Source organism: Pinus tabuliformis, chromosome J, assembly GCF_031772625.1.
Source record: "Pinus tabuliformis cultivar Carrire ecotype Pingquan chromosome J, CPIR1, whole genome shotgun sequence".
Taxonomy (NCBI): Eukaryota; Viridiplantae; Streptophyta; class Pinopsida; order Pinales; family Pinaceae; genus Pinus; species Pinus tabuliformis.
Window position 1 is genome coordinate 102,564,409 of NC_142295.1, and position 17,011 is coordinate 102,581,419.

A 17,011-nucleotide genomic window follows, 5' to 3' on the forward strand; every position below is an offset into this window, starting at 1 on the left:
TAATAAAAGAGAAGTTAAAAGATAGCCAATTAAAAAAGATAATCTGCATAAGTATCGTTTCATACCTATGAAGCATCAACTCTAGCTCTCCATCAAAAATGCTTGAACCCCCAAGCGGACGATCAACAAGTAAAGAAAATTCTGTCTTGTTGTCTTTCAAATAGATACCCAGATTCAGCTGTGCATTCAACCAATGACCAAGAACAATTGATTAACTGCAGAGTAATGAACTTAAAAAAAGTTCTGATACTTTAAATGGATGCTCAATTACCTGAGTAGATATTTATGTTGCAATGGTGAAAGCTTTAACAACAACGTGGGGAAGAATAAACAATAAGATCTTAAGAATTTGCAACTTTAAAATATACTGGAAAGTGGTTGTATGAATGATGAAAGAATGAAATCATAGAGGAAAGAAGTTATATCGATACCCATGGTTGATAAAAAGTTATCAATGAGATTTTGAAAATCAAAATATAGAAGCACATCAAACAAAGTGTCTATGCATATAGAAGCTAATAACTATATCTGATAGGAAAAAAGGACTCATTTGAGATAGGATACAATGAACAGGATCAATGAGCAGATGAAGACATCCAGAAATTGGAGGCCTTTCATATGCAAGAAAAAATAACAACTCATAAAAACATTAAATATATACAATAGAAGATGTAAGTGTATTGTCAAGACATCAACATATACAATCCCTTTCGAACACAATGATTAGACCGCAAAACTGTAACATCCCTGGTGAATATTCCATGTAAAATATATAAGACCACGGTTGATGGGACACGTATTCCAAGCTGAATGGTAGCCAAACATCCTAGTGGGTGTTCATTTGGTTGTTTATGGCTAAGGAAATTGGCAAAGGCAATGGCTAAGGCTTTGGAAAGGCAGAATGACATTTTTGGCACATTTATTTATGAAAATAATGGAAATTAGGAGAAAAGGGAGGTGAAAGGTCACAAGTTGCATGTGAGGAGGAAAATGAAGGAAAATAATGGAAAATGAAGAAAATAGAGGCCTCATTCATAAAAAAAAGCTTCTATGGATTAGTTGGTAACCTTTTGATCAGTTTAGCTTTGGAGCTCTCTCATTATTCTCTCTCTCTCTCATACTCTTGGACACTTAGAGTTTCTTGGAGCACTTTGGCATTGGAGCAAGAAAGACAAAGAAAGCAAGAGGAAGCAAAGATCAAGCAGGGAAAGGCAAGATCAAGCAGCTACAACAGGCTTCATTGCAGGTATCGACTTGCATGTGTATTTTCCTTGCTAGATTTGGCATGCATGGGATTGCATGTGTTTCTTTTCTACCATGGCATGGGTTTTGCCAGGTGTAACAGTTTTTTTAGCCTAGCCTTGCCATTTTCTGATAGCTTTGATGAGATGGGTTCTCTCATACCGTTTATGTGGGATGGCCATATTGGATTCGAAGCTGAGTGGGGTGGATCTCCAAATTGACAAACACATGGTCTGAGTGGTCCCTGAACTGGACTGAGGATCATGAAGCCACTGGCCTAGTAACCCCTAAATCGGACTGTGGGTTGCGGTAAAGCCAGATTGTGTGCCTCGGTGGGCCTAGGAATCCTTGTCGGTGAATGGCGGGATATACGGTAAAGCCAAGAGGTGGATTTTCTCTCTGTTGGGCCTAGTGGTCTCAAGATGGGATGCACGGTAAAGCCTGGAGAGTATGTCTCGGTGTAGGGCCTAGTGATCCTTGGATCGGACTGTGGATGCACAGTAAAGCCTGAGAGACTAGGAGGCACTCAAATTCCTCACAGTGTAGGCGGAGAACTCTGGTGGCATCCATGTTGATTGGTGTTTTGATGTGTTCTATGAGTCCCACATTCATGCTTGGAATATGGCACGAGGGTGATTGGCTGAAGAGAGACTTGGCTCAGCCAATCTATGGTCGGGTGGAACGTGGTAGTCCCATCTCCGATTGGTTCATTGCATTCATTAATGAGAAATTCATTCCCTTGATTTTCATGTGTAAATGTACTGATGTATATATGGATTTTGATGACTGATAAGTTTATGGTATTTTTGTTCTTATTAAGCTGGTTATACGTATATTTTATGACAACAACTATGTATGGCTCTCAGCATGTTTTTACTTGTATATGAATGGATAATGTGTTTCTGACCTAATAGATGATAATGCAACAAATGAGATGAGGGAACAATGGTTCATAACGATTCTCAGATACACTTAATTCTGTTGTTTACACATGTAGGTTACATGTTGATGATGTGCTTGATGAAATGTCTGTCATGGCTAGTAGGGGTCTGGTTATGGTCTTGTTCAGCTTATTGTTTTTGCATCATTGTTTCCCTGTATTTTTACTGATTCTAAGCTATCATTCCATTCTAGGTAGTGGCCTAGGCTCTAGGCCTGAAAAAGTGGCTTATATCCCAGGGTCGCTAGCACAGAACTGAAACTTTGGTGTCTGGTCACTAGCAGGCAAGCTTGTGAGAGCAACTTTGGGTTTCTGGTCGCTCCCTTGCCCATAGCATGAGAGCAACTATGGCCTAAGAGATCCAGAACAACAGTGGAACCCAGGGACAAACTATCTGAGTCGCAGACTTGTCTCCTGAGGGTTTTGTTGATGATTTTGGATGACTGTGTGTGATGTTCCGTCGATTCCACTTCCTTAAGGTCACATAGGCGGTTGAATCTGATCATAGTAGCCTCTCGTCTCATGTTTACCCTAGTTTGCATGGTTACTTGGGTGGATGTTGGAGGAGGGTGTTACAAGATGTGGGAGGAGGGATGTAAGTGTATTGTCAAGACATCAACACATACAATCCCTTTTGAACACAACGATTAGACCTCAAAATTGATCCACAGGTTGAAAGTGGCTAAATTGATCCAGGTTTTGTGAAAGCCCTAGTCAAAGGGCTCACCAAACATGCATCCTGTTTACAGCATGGATACATTTATGGCAGTTTATTTGAGTAGGGGTCTTCATCATGCAATCAAAGCTGAAAGTTAATATGTGATTTCCACTACGGCATGTCCTCTATCAGTAGAAGTTGTTTATTTAGAACTCATAATTTTGTTCACAACAATATGTCTGAAAATCATCTTGAAGGGTTGATTTATGCTACAAGATGGCTTGTTTCACAATATCAAGCAATCTCTAGTTGTATATAGAAAATTGCTAAAGTTAGGGAAGAATGAAGAGTATCTTTGTCACCAGACTCAGAATCAGCAAAAAGTTGAGGAGGCAGAAGAGCAAAAAATTTGAATAAGATCAGATATAAATCGGGAAAAACTCAGCAAGTACAAAAATATAATGATATACACAAGTATCAGTAGGTGCTCTATATGGGTTACTTTGTCGTCCTTTAGGTCTGTTTGCCACTTGTAGTCACTCTAGCAGAGAGAAATTTGCTCAAACAAATTGAAAGAATGAGAAAAAAACACTGTTTAAAAGAGTATTTATCTGTTTCCCAAGTACGAACAAGTTCAAATTGTGAGTTCAACACAGGGATCATGAGCTTCCTCACATTGACCAAGTCAAACTCAGTAAACCAGATTTTGACTCACCTGATCCACAAATAATCTTCCGGGGCCCTATCTCAGTCAAACTTATGATCCTTGTGTGACACTGCTATAAGTAATAGAAGTATGGGGTGATCTAGTGTTCAAACCCTATATGATGAAGAGTATTAGACATCTTGGAATAACCTCAGTAAAGACATAGGCCACCTAGAATGGGGAAAATGGCATGGATTTCAACGCTACTGCTGTGTGTCAAACCACTGGCTATCACTTGGCTAGCAGCAGGGCATGGACAAAGGAAATGTCTCTTTCAAATGTTAAGGAAATAGCACACAAACACATATTTGTGTGTAGCTTTCCTCTTATGATGGGTTTGTTACCTACCAAAATGGGTAACCCCATAGGAGAAGACTTTTCTCCTACCTTTGATAGTCCGCATGAGAGACAACCAACCCGCAGCCACTATTTGACAATGATATGCCATGTGTCTCTGCCATTTGCATCAGCCACATGCCTCTCCCCATCCAGCATTACCACTTGGATGAAGGTGGGCTGCTATTCAAAAGGTACTTTGATCATTTTGCAATCAAATGCTTATACTTATTTGTTTTTGGCATTTAGTATGGATAAAGGGGTGATCTGGAAGATTGACGGATCTTGACTGTAAACCTGTGCTTTCACCTTACCAGGGGGGTTTAATCTTTAGCCCTAGTCCAGTCAGACCTCCCTTGAGGCCTTAGGGTTATAAGAGGGGCAGTACTTGGAAAACCATTATTGAGATAGCGCGTTCATTATCCCCTATACCATACTTGACACTTTCCATCACACATTACAAGCCCCATATATGTAAAATCCCCTTCTAGTATTTCATCAAAATCCTCTGTATTTTCTGAGTTAGTGGAATTTTCTTCAGGCAGGAGTTTTGTCAAACATTTCATATGCAAGCTGCTGTAAGTGTAAGTTCATTCGATTTGGGTTTGAATTTGCAGGTACAGTGGCATAAATAAAGTTCCAGAGTTTAAACCCAGAATTTAATCAACAGCTGAAATAACACTCTCTATTATGCATAACATAAAACCACTGAAATTTATTAATGCAGCCCATTTAAGATACATCCCAGTAGTGTGTACAAATCAGAAATAATGCCCAACATATATATATATATATATATATATATATATATATATTCTCTCTAACTTCTGCAATTATAAAAAAATATATTTATAACCCAGAATAGAAATGGGACCTGGAACCTTTCAAGCTCTGTTCAGAAATGATAAGCTCTTAGTGACAGTCTCTTTCAAGTTACAGGCAGTCATACAGTGCAGAGAAATCGTGGGTTTTCCTGGGAAATATAAACGCACAGACACATACTATATTAATCCTTTTTCATGGGCTAGTTCAGCCTCTAATTTTTGTCTTTCCCAGCACGCGTCCAACTGGAGAAGGGATGTTATGGCTCCCGGAATCACAGAATCCTTGGCCCACTGATTTATGCAAAATGCACAGCAGTGAAAATGGGTGTATGTATTCGTGAGAGCGGATAAGAGGGCATAAGCTCAGTTGTAAATGATGTGACCAGCAGAGGTTTGGACACCTTCTAATCAACACAACTCGCCCCAGAACTATACTAGCTCGTCCAGATTTCTTAAGGGATCTTTGACCACCGTTCACAGTAACTCTAACTTCTTGTAGTGGCTGCTCTTCCCTTCGAAACACAGCCCAGTTATCTCCTTACTCTTGCTGAAAAAGTGTTTAAGTTCATGGAAAGGCTCTCCCATTTCTGCTCCGGGATGGGGAGTGGCTGCAGTAAGCCTGCTAGATGAGTGTGTTCTGCTTTGTTCTGCTGGCACGTGTTGCATTCCTTTACGAATCTCAACACATCCATCTTAAGGCCCTTCCAAGTGAACCTCCCCCTTCTTTTCTTGTAGGCCTTTACATACCCTGGGTGCCTTGCTAAGGGTGAGCTGTGAGCTGCTTGCATAATTTTCTCCTTGAGCTGAGATTCTGACACTAGACAGATCCAGTTTTTGTAGTAAATGATATCATCCACAACCCAGTACCTGTCATCATTAATCAACCCCTCTAGAACCTCACAGGAAAATTTATTCTTCGAATACTCCACAAGCAACAATGACCTCCAATCACCTACCATCTCTACGAGTGAGAGAGTGGGTGGCATCATCAAAAGAGCATCAGCCACTATATTGTTTTTTCCTTTGATGTACTCTATCTCAAAGTCATAGACCTATAGTTTACTGATCCACTTTTGTTGCCTTTTACTTGGTTAATTTTGCACCATGAGGAATCTCAGGCTGTTATGATATGTCTTTACTTTGAACCTGTTCCCCACTAGATATTGCCTAAATTTGGCCAATGCATGCATGATGGCCAACATCTCTTTATCATAGATCAAATAGTGTCACTCATAATCTCTGAGTTTGTGGCTCTCAAATGCTATGGGGTGATGATTCTACATAAGAACTGCTCCTATCCCTGTCCCCGAAGCGTCGCATTCCAGCACAAATGGCTGTGTGAAATCTAGTAGTGCAAGCACAGGGCACATACTCATCACCTCCTTCATCTTCTCAAATGTTTCATGTGCTTTCTTTAACCAGTTGAAGGCTCCTTCCTTGGTGAGGTTTGTAAGAGCTGTTGTTAACTGTAAGAACCCCTTAACAAACTTCCTGTAGTAAGTGCAAAGACCAAAGAAGCTCTTCAGTTTTGTCACGTTCTTTGGGGTGGGCCACTCAATGATTGCCCAAATTTTCTCCTAGTGTACCTAAACCCCATCATGCCCAATCACATGCCCTAGGTAGAGCATCTTTGTCATGCCAAACTCACACTTGGACTCCTTGGCATATAATTCTTGTTCCTCCAGAATCCCCAAAACCTTGTCCAAGTGCATTAGATAGTCCTCCCACGTCTTGATGTAGATCAATATGTCATCAAAGAATACCGACAAGTACTTCCGCAACTCCTTATAGAACACATGGTTCATGCATGACTTGAAAGTTGTGGGGGCATTGTTTATCCCAAATGGCATAACCAAGAACTCGTACTGCCCATAGTGGCACCTAAAAGTTACCTTCGAGATGTCCTACTCCTGAACCGGAATCCAATTATAGCCAAAATGATTATCAATCTTCGAGAAATATTTGGCCCCTCTCAGTTTATCAGACATCCATCAACTCATCTATCCTGGGGATAGGATATTGGTTCTTGATTGTCTTCTTATTGAGAGCCTGATACTCTATGGACATCCGCAAGCTGTCATCCTTCTTCCTAGCCATCACTATCGAAGAAGCGAACGAACTGGAGCTAGGCCAAATATGATCCAACCTCAACAACTCCTTAATGGCCTTCTCTATTTCATCTTTGTGGACATTGGGATGTGGATAAGGATTGGTTATCACTGCCTACATACTGTCCTTTGATTCTATAACATGCTCAAAACCCCTGCCTAGTGGTCTACTTGGAGAAATGTCAGTAAAAACCTTTTGGTGTTTATGAAGCAATACCTGAATGTCATATGAGTGTTGTCGTGGTTGTTCTAGCTATTTGTTGTTTGTAATAAGGTACTCAATTGCCCACTCAACATCACCTCGCCTCAATACTACTTCCATGCGGTTAGATGATACTAGTCTCGGTGGGTATTGATGCATGGCCCTCAAAACTACCTTTTTGCCATCCACTAGGTCTTTGAATTCCATCGCCATATTTCGTTGATCCATATTATACTTCCCAATATAATGTATCCACTGACAACCTAACACCACATTGGTGTCTGGTACATCCACCAGGAAGAAGTCCTCTGCCACTATGTAGTTCCCCATAGTTAGCTACAGTTTGGGGAATTATTTATAGCAATCCATCTGATGGTTACCTGATATGACAATCGTAAAACCATCAAACTCCACAGTAGGAATCCCTCTGCAGTCTACCATGGCCACATTGATGAAATTGTGAGAAGTTCCACTATTGATCAATATCGTCACCTTGTACCCTGCTATAACCCCTCTGACTCTGAAAGTATGATACCTGGGGAATCCTGACATGGATGCAATGATCGGGGCTTTTCCTTCTACATGTGAAGTCTCACCCCCAATTGTCTGATGTATTTGACCCTATACCCGTCCCTGCACTGGCTCTTCATCTCCATCATCAATGTCACTCTCAGAGTACACCTTGATATAGTGAGCCTTGCCTGCTTTGTCCTTACCTGCACACTTGTGCCCCGGTGCCCAAGGTTCCTGACAGCTGAAACAGAGCTTCTTCTTTCTTAACTCCTTCCAGGTCTCCTCATCCATCTTTGGTTTCCAGGTCCACTCCTCCTGAAAGGGTTTGCCCACTTTACTCTTCAAAGGGAAAGAGGGTTTAGGACTAAATTTGCTTTTAGGAACGACATTCTACATTTCCCTAGTCTTGTTAATTCTCGCACGAAGAGTGGTGGGTTCAAAGCCTTTGACCCATCCACATAGAGGTTCTAACAACCCCTCTACAAATAACATCACCAATCTGGCCTCTGAGATATCTGTAACCATAACTACAAGTCTCTATAACTCCAAAATGTAAGCCTTCGGACAACATGTTTGTCTGACCTGTGCCAGCTCTCTAAAATGAAGCTTCGGGTCCTTCTTGTCAAACCACTCAATGAGTCTCTGAGTGAACCCAGTGTATGAGGTGATATTGTTGTGACCCACCGTCACCAACCAATGGTACCACCACTCATGGACCTTGCCATCCAAGTGTAATGTGTGAAAATTTCTTAATTGAACAAGTCAGAAATCCTACTGTAGTAAACTGATTTACATTACCTACTTGTATTCTTCATTTAACAAGTTATTTTCAGAAATATTCAGAAAATATTAATGTAAATACTTTGCAACCTAAACCACTATACAGATCAAGTACTAAAACATAAATGAGACAACCATGCAAAGGATACACTTATTTTTGGACTAAACATCCCCAAAAAACCCAATGTGGGAAAACCGGTGCAGCAGCACTGAGGGTTTTCTATTATTAAGCAGAAGTTCTGAATGCAAATGGTGGTTGCCTTCCCGGCAAACTAGTGACAGAGAAATACAATGGTGGAGAACCTGAGTGAGTTTTACCTCACTTTACCCAGCAGAATCCAGCTGATCTGGCAACAAAACTAGCTGGCCCCGGCTACAACTGCACTGCCCCTTCGCAGTAACTGCGTGGAGCTCTCTGAGGCTTTGCGTTAGCACTACTGCCCACTGTGTCAGCAGTTTCCAGCAGCTCCCTAGCTTTCTGCATGGAAGGCAGCTCTTCCTCTGCATTGGCACTCTTGGCTTTGCATCAAAGTTGCATGGACCCAGACTGGCCCAACATCAACTCTCCCGGCTACTGTGCTGCCTCCACAAGTTTCTCTCTGCCTCTCTATCTGTATTCCTGAACTATCACTGTCTGTATTCCTCCTGAGAACTTCTCAATTTAGAAAATCAATTTCCTCAATCTCTTTGTGTATCTTCTCCAACTGTCCCCAGCCTCCATTTATACTTTGCCTGCTGAGAAATCAACAGCCGAGATGAAGTCTCTAATTAATGGCTAAGATTAAATTATACTTGATCCTTCTCTCTTAGAAGCTTCTCACTCATATTTTCATTAATACTTTAATTTTCCTAAGTTTAGACATAGGAACCCCATTAAAAATATTAATTATTTTAATAAAATACAATCCAGGTGGAATTTCACCAAACGATTTCTAGGTCTTGGAGATCTCATGTGTTCTAGCCCCTCCACAAAATTTCGGAGCTAGAGCACATCCGATGCTACCCAAAAATCAACACTCCCTCTTAGTGAGGAATGTGCTCTAGCAATACTTCCCAATAGAAGTATCACACTGATCCATGACATCGGTCCTCTACGGTGCTGATCCTCGGCCTGTTGCCCTTCATTCACTGCGTTGCTACAGCCTGAACTACTGCCCATGACACTGCCACTGTCACTGCTACATCTGTACTACAACTCCCTCTCAATATGTTGCATCATGCTGCCCATAGCACTGCCACTGCTAACTGCTGCACTACAACTCAGTTGCTGAGAAGTAAGCAACTGAAAAGCCACCCAAAAGCTGACATGTTGATCAGTCTGGATGCCCCTTGACACTGAAGCTACCTCTGCTGCTAATTTGTGCTGACCCTCTAATGCTACTGCGTTGTTGTTGTATCTGCTTTGTGCCTTCCGCATTGCTGCAACACTCCACTGTGTTGCTTCAAACTTTGGCACTCTAGCTCTGCCACTGTTGCTCCATCATCCCTCGCACCAACTGACTCCCATCATTTTTCTACTGTCATTAAGGGCTCCCGTAGCCGTATGTGATCCAAGAATTTGGGCACCTCAAGGATCCTGCCCCTCATTTTGAAGTCCTCTCGACTACAGCTCAATATCACCCCACCTCTTTTCTAGAGGTGCATGAGCACTCATGGCGCAATCCTCATCATCGTCTTGTTTGTCAACTTTCGCTGGAGAAACCTTTGAGTTAGACTTCTCTTCCTTGCCCTTCTTCCGAGGGCACTGAGTGGCGAAATGAACCAGTTCTCCACATCTGAAGCATTTGACTTTGGATATATCTTTCCTTTTCCTCTTCTACTGCCCTTGCTGTTCTGCTGATGTGAGAGACACATCCTCCTCTTCCTCCTTCTTGACTCTGATCCCTTTTTGCTGCTTCCGGCCTTGGTCAACCGTCTGATCTCTTCCTGTCGAAGAGCTGCCCACATCTCCTCCCAACTAGGGAGACAAGCCCTACCCAAGATGCTCTAGACAAAGGTTTCCCAGTCTTCAGTGATTGCATTCAGGGCAGTCCTGACCATGAATTTAGGATCTGGTGTAGACCCTACGGAAGTTAGCTGGTCTCAGATCCCTTGCAACCTGAGAAGGAAGGGATCGATTTCTTCTCCCTTCTGCATCTGATATTGTCTCAGTTGACTCTCAAGCAACATCTTCTGTTGAACAGAAGTTCCCTCGTACAAAGTGGTCAAGGCCTCCCACATTTCCCTTGTTGTGTCCTTCTCAGCAATATGTGGGATCACATGATCCTTGACCCCGTCCAAGATCATGCACTTCGCTTTAGCCTGAGCCTCCTCGTACTTCTTGAGAGGATCAACAACAACCGTCTTCAAGGCATAATCCTTGATGCGATTTTTGTCCAAAACTGCCAAGATCCTGGCCTTCCAGATGACAAAGTTGGATGCTCCATCCAACCTGTCCTGATCCCTCAGTTCATTAACTGCCATCTCTGCTCAAATGAGTGTCGAACAGGTTCTCTTCTCCCTCTTTCATTGTTGCCCCAGCAAAACTCGGATTTGGATTTATTTGGCGCTAGAAATCCTCTAAAGAACAAGCTCACTCTGAAATTCGATTTCCTTCACGGAAATCCTTTTGCCAACAATTGTCGAACCACCCCTCTGATCTCTCTTTGTTGTTGCTAAGCACTAGATCTAGATTTCTTGGCAAGAAATCTTCTGAGGAACTGATTCCCTCTACTTTGCTTCTGCCCCACTAGGTACTGTTCTGCACCAACAGAATCAGCACCCCACCAGCGACTCTAGATGAAATTTGCGTTGCACCTCTAGCCCCGACAACTGGAAAACTGAGACTCAACAGTCTCTGCACTGGCCCAACAATCACTGCGTTGCCCTCTGCAGCAAAAACGTCACATAAACAGGCTGACGCAGGCTCTGTGTGAGCCTCTCTTGGTGACTGCGTCACCCTTCCTCTGCTCTCTCGGCCAAAAACTGCGTTGTCACTCATGACAACTGCCTTCACACAAATTTTCTTCTGTTCTTTCATGGATGGCTTCAGTCCTCCTTGATCTGCAATCCCTCTCATACCATGTGAAAATTTCCGAATTGAACAAGTCAAAAATCCTACTGCAGTAAATTGATTTACATTACCTACTTGTATTCTTCATTTCACAAGTTATTTTCAGAAATATTTAGAAAATATTGATGTAAATACACTGCAGCCTACACCACTATACAGATCAAAACTGAAAAATAAATGAGACAACCATGGAAAGGACACTTATTTTTGGACTAAACGTCCCCGGAAAATCCCAATGCAAGAAAACTTGTGCAACAAATCTGAGGGTTTTCTATTATTAAGTAGAAGTTTTGAATACAAATGTTGGTTGCCCTCTTGGCAAACCAGTGACAAAGAAATACAATGGCGGAGAACCTAAGTGAGTTTTACCTCACTTTACCCAACTGATCCGATAACAAAACTGGTTGGCCCCGGCTACAACTGTGGTGTCCCTTCCCAGTAACTGTGTGGAGCTCTATGAAGCTCTGTGTGAGCACTACTGCCCACTGTGTCAGCTTTCCCGGCTGTTCCGACAGCGCCCCGGCTTTCTGCGTGGAAGGCAACTCTTCCTCTGCGCTGGCCCTCCTGGCTTTGTGTCAAGGCTGTGTGGGCCTAGACTGGCCTAGTGTCAGCTCTCCCGGCCACTACACTACCTCCACAAGTTTCTCTCCACCTCTCTGTATGAATTCCTGAACTATCACAAACCCTCAGCGGCAAGATCTCCCCAATCGATTTCCCTCCTAAGAACTTCTCACCTCAAAGAATCGATTTCCTCGATCTCTCTGTGTATCTTCTCCAACTAACCCCAAGCCTCCATTTATAATTTTCCTGTTGAGAAATCAACGATTGAGATTAAGTCTCTAATCAACGGCTAAGATTAAATTAGACTTGATCCTCGTCTCTTAGAAGCTTTTCACCCATACTTTCATTAATATCCATTAAAAATATTAATTATTTTAATAAAATACAGTCCAGGTGGAATTTCACCAAACGATTTATGGGTCTTGGAGATCTCATGTGTTCTAGCCCCTCCACAAAATTTCGGAGCTAGAGCACATCCGATGTCACCCAAAACTCAACATAATGTGGTTAGCATGATAGCCTCCTCTGTCATATGATGCAACTGGAAATATGTATCCTATTTCTGTACACGTGACCGAGTTGAACATTTGGATGACCTATCAAAGTAAGGGATAGTCACCTTCCCCAATGTCTTTTTGCAGCTCATTATTCTGCCTCAAGGTTTTTTGAAATGTTTTGGGCCTGCTCTTCAACTGAAGAGGGAATAAATCAGTGAAACTCATGGCAGTTTGGAACTCACGTCCCAATGCTCTATACTCCTCCATATAATCGGCATACGGTATCCCTGGATTAGACTGTTCTATTTGGTCCTTTGTTGTCTCATGTAAGAATTGAGGCATGTTGGTTTTGGGTGTTTTGCTAAATGAGCATGAATGGCTCTGTGTAGTAGTATGGGCATGGTTTCCCTCTGCACTGTTAGACCCTTCTCCATTCATTGGTTCCTTTCCAGTGAGGGTTCCTTTGTTTTTCATCCCTCTCATCAAATCCACCATCTCTTTTTGTCCTCTAGCCAAGTTATTTATTGCACCTGAGAAAACTGTTAAAGGATCTTTCCTCCTTGTCACCCATGTCTGGATCTTCTATTTCAGGTGTTTCTTCTACCCCTTTTCCTTCCTCTGGTGTTTCTTCACTCTCACTATCTGGAATATCCTCTTCTCCAATAGGGGTGGGTTATCTATGTGTTACCATCTCTTGTAAGTGATCCCTCTGTAAGGACTCTCCTTTGTCATGACATCATCGATAAGCTGCCCTTAGACCCTTAGCTGTCCAAGAACATGCTCTAATACCACACTGTCAAATCCCCTTCAAGAATTTCATCAAAATTCTCTGTATTTTCTGAGTTAATGGAATTTTCTTTAGGCAAGAGTTTTGTCAAACATTTCATATGCAAACTGTTGTAAGTGTAAGTTCATTCAATTTGGGTTTGAATTTGCAGGTACAGTGGCACAAATAAAGTTTCAGAGTTTAAACCCAGAATTCTATCAACAACTGAAATGATACTCTCTGTTATGCATAACATAAGTGGAATTTTCTTTAGGCAAGAGTTTTATCAAATATTTCATATGCAAACAGTGTAAGTTCATTCAAATTGGGTTTGAATTTGCAGGTACAGTGGCACAAATAAAGTTTCAGAGTTTAAACCCAGAATTTTATCAACAACTGAAATGACACTCTCTGTTATGCATAACATAAAACCACTGAAATTTATTAATGCAAGCCATTTAAGATACATTCCAGTATTGTGTATAAATAACAAATAATGCCCAACATATATATATATATATATATATATGCTTTTTAACATATGCAATTATAAAATGATAGATTTATAACACAGAATAGAAATAGAACCTGGAAACTTTCAAGCTCTGTTCAGAAATTATCAACTCTTAGTGACGACCTCTTTGAAGTTACAGGAAGTCATACAGTGCAGAGAAATCGCGGGTTTGCCTGGAAAATATAAACACACAACCGCATACTATATTAACCCTTTTTCGTGGGCTAGTTCAGCCTCTGATTTTTGTCTTTCCCAGCACACGTCCAATAGTAGAAGGGATGTTATGGCTCCCTGGAATCGTATAATCCTTGGCCCATTGATTTACTCTAAACGCACAACAGTGAAAATGTGAATTGGACGAAGGAGAGATGGATCGTAGCAGGGAGGTCTCGGCAGCTGGCGCAGAGCCAGATCTAGGCCCGTAGGGCCGAGGTTAGGGCCCAGCAACAATGGACGGGGAGTAGGCATCGGCAGTCTCTTTCGTCCCGGTGGCAGATAGGTAGGTTATCGGCAGGTGGAGGTTGTTCTAGACAAAGTACAGACACCTGGAGGGCATCGCAGCTGTAAATCGTGAAGGTAATTTTCTGCAGGGGGAAAACAGGAATAGGTTTTTTCGGACAGTGACCTCCCAACACCCGACAATCCGACATCGACTGTCATCCAGCAAGTAACCATGGTTATACCGGATGAGGGTATCGATCTAGACCCATCTATGGAGGATATTCTCTCCGTTTGGGGGAAAGACCCAACACCCCAGAACGTTGAACATTACTTCGGAACGGTGGAAGCCCTAGTCTCTCCTCCGTTCTGTTCGGAGCCAGAGAAACAGACCCATATACCCTCCATTTCGTCTAAGGATCGGTGTGAAACGGTAAACGTGCATCAGGGAGGAAAGCTTCACCACCCGCTCCAAAGCTCGAGTCACAGGACCTCTCAGACAAACCCGATCAACCCACCCTTCGGAAGTAAAGGGAACCTAGGGTTTGCAGGACCGGTTCTTTCCGGCGGTTTGGAAGACATTGTCAACCTGGGAGCTAAGTTAGGGCATAGCCCGGTTGGAGATGCGCGAAGTCCTGCACCCATCACAAGGGTTTCAATTGCAGCAAGCAGAAATAACGCAAAAGAGATAGGAGGGCCGGTTCAGCGTCCTGTAGAACCCCAGGATCCAAGGGGGGAAGATAGGCGGACAATTCAGGGATCTCAGGTAACTAATCAGACTCGTTTTGATTCTTTAATTTTTCATCCAAATTCCTCGAAGGAGCACTGCCTGGAGGCTAGCCCTATCTCCCAGTCCCCTGGCCCTAGCGCTCATGGAGGGCAGCAGGAGAATGAAGCCCTAGGAGACATCCCCAGAGGTTCAAAACTCTCAGAAGGGCAAAGGAAAAAACAGAGATTGATTAAATCTCAAGGGGTTGAAGGAAACCTGGTGTTGGGGATGGACGTCCAAATTGAAGAAGTGTTGGAGGTAGCTGAAAGTACCCTGGTCGGTAGAGTAAGAGGGAAGATTTTCTCATCTGAATTCATCAAATCCTGGGGGAAGCAGAATTGGAAAACGGACCTAATCAGAGAGTTTCGGGTTCTGACACTAGCAAAAGGATGGTTCTCGGTCCGTTTTGAATCCAAAGAGGCAGCAGAATGGGTATTGCAGAGGAACTGGTCACTTGGGCACATCCCAGTGCTGTTTAAAAAATGGAGCCCCATGTTTGATGCAGCTCATGAAAAAGCTGATGTCTTCCCGGTATGGGTAAGAGCGCCAGGCTTGCCATCGTTCCTCTGGGTAGAATCAGTGTTTAAGGCGATCGGGAACAGACTGGGTACTTATCTAGAGACTGATATGTCTTTTCAGGAAACAAACAACAGGGCCATGGCTCGGATCCTGGTAAGCCTTAATCCTAGCGGAGGTTTGGCAGAGAAGATCATTCTTCAATATAAGGATTATGTATTTGAACAAATCCTGGATTATGAGTACTTGCCGTTCCGTTGCCACCGCTGCCACGAATACGGGCACCTGGCTAAGGAATGCCCTTTGGGAAGACGGAGGAGGAGGTTCCAGCGAACGAGGGAGAGGACGGAAAACATCTATAGGCGTTCTCAGCATCAAATCAACAAAGAGTTTCCTGTAGCCCAGGAGGAGGAATTAATGGACATAGACCCGCAGCAGGGGAGCCATGTTCAGGAAGCTGACCCTCAGGAACCTCCGAAGGATCTGCCGGGAGACGGAGCGTGCCCAGAGGAAGCAAAGCAGCCCGCGGACGAGGAGTCACCTAGCACAGCCCCAAGCCCAGTCGAGGATCCAAAGGGTATGATTTTGAATCCAATCCATTCTCCTCTTATTGAAAATAAAGACGAATGTTTGGATGAACGTTTAGTTGCTGATCCGCTCATTAATTCTTCCCCTCCTGAATTAACTATTAAAAATGTAAGCTTGGACGATGGAAAATTGGAAACCTGCATTGAAAACTGTATTGAAAACTTATCGGCCGCTATTCCTTCCCTGGATTTGAATCGTGATGGGTGTTGCCTTGAATCCACCTCCCAGGCCCAGCTTTCTCAATGCCCCTATAACCTTCGCTCTCTGGTAACCAAACCCGGTTATATGCCTTCTGTGGGGGGCATTGATCCTTCCCCATCCCTGAGCCAGCCCGGGAAAAAAAGGGGTAGGAAATCCAAACTCTCTGCGGCCAAAGTCCAGGCTATTTTCGATGTGGCAGATGGGAAGCAGCAATCTATCACAGGGGCACTTAGAGCAGTGCAAAGCCCCGGTCCTGTTTTAAAATGATCATATCCTCTTGGAACTGTAGGGGTTTAGCCAGTAAACCCAAAAAACTGGCCCTGAGGGAGTTAGTCATGAACTCAAAGGTGGATGTGATCCTTCTCCAGGAGACCCTGGGGAAAGGGGAGGACATTGTATCAATGCTCAAAGCACTTCTTCCAGGATGGGAATTCACAGCCTTGGATGCTGATGGCCATTCAGGTGGTTTGGCTGTAGGAATCAGAGAAGGCAGAATCAAGATCCGGAATCAATGGGGAATGAAGCAGGTGATGGGGGTTGAGTGTCAATCTTCTGATTTTGAATTTCCTTTTACTATTATTAATATATACGGGCCATGTCAAGGAAGGATCCCTTTCTGGAATGGCTTGATGGAGAGCTCGCTCGTGAAAGATAATTTCTTGGTGATGGGAGGAGACCTAAACTTCTCTTTAGGAAGAGCGGAGACCTGGGGCCCAAATGCAAGAGAGGACCCGCAATCCGATTTTTTCATGAATCTCTTAGCCTCAAATAATCTAATAGAAGCAAATCTCATCAAGCTG

At 43.0% G+C, this 17,011-nt stretch overlaps 1 protein-coding gene across 4 annotated transcripts in view; it reads right to left on the minus strand.

Annotated features, from left to right (window-relative positions):
• The window catches only part of LOC149225724 (alpha-mannosidase-like), a 456,087-nt gene that overhangs the window by 199,013 nt on the left and 240,063 nt on the right, over positions 1-17,011 (minus strand). For all 4 annotated transcript variants that reach the window (XR_016247699.1, XM_089377297.1, XM_089377296.1 and 1 more), the window contains one exon: positions 66-178. Coding sequence is in view for 3 of the 4 variants with exons in the window: in XM_089377297.1 (XP_089233423.1) it covers positions 66-178 (113 nt within the window). In the remaining variant the exon portion in view is untranslated. The remainder of the gene's footprint in view (positions 1-65; positions 179-17,011) is intronic.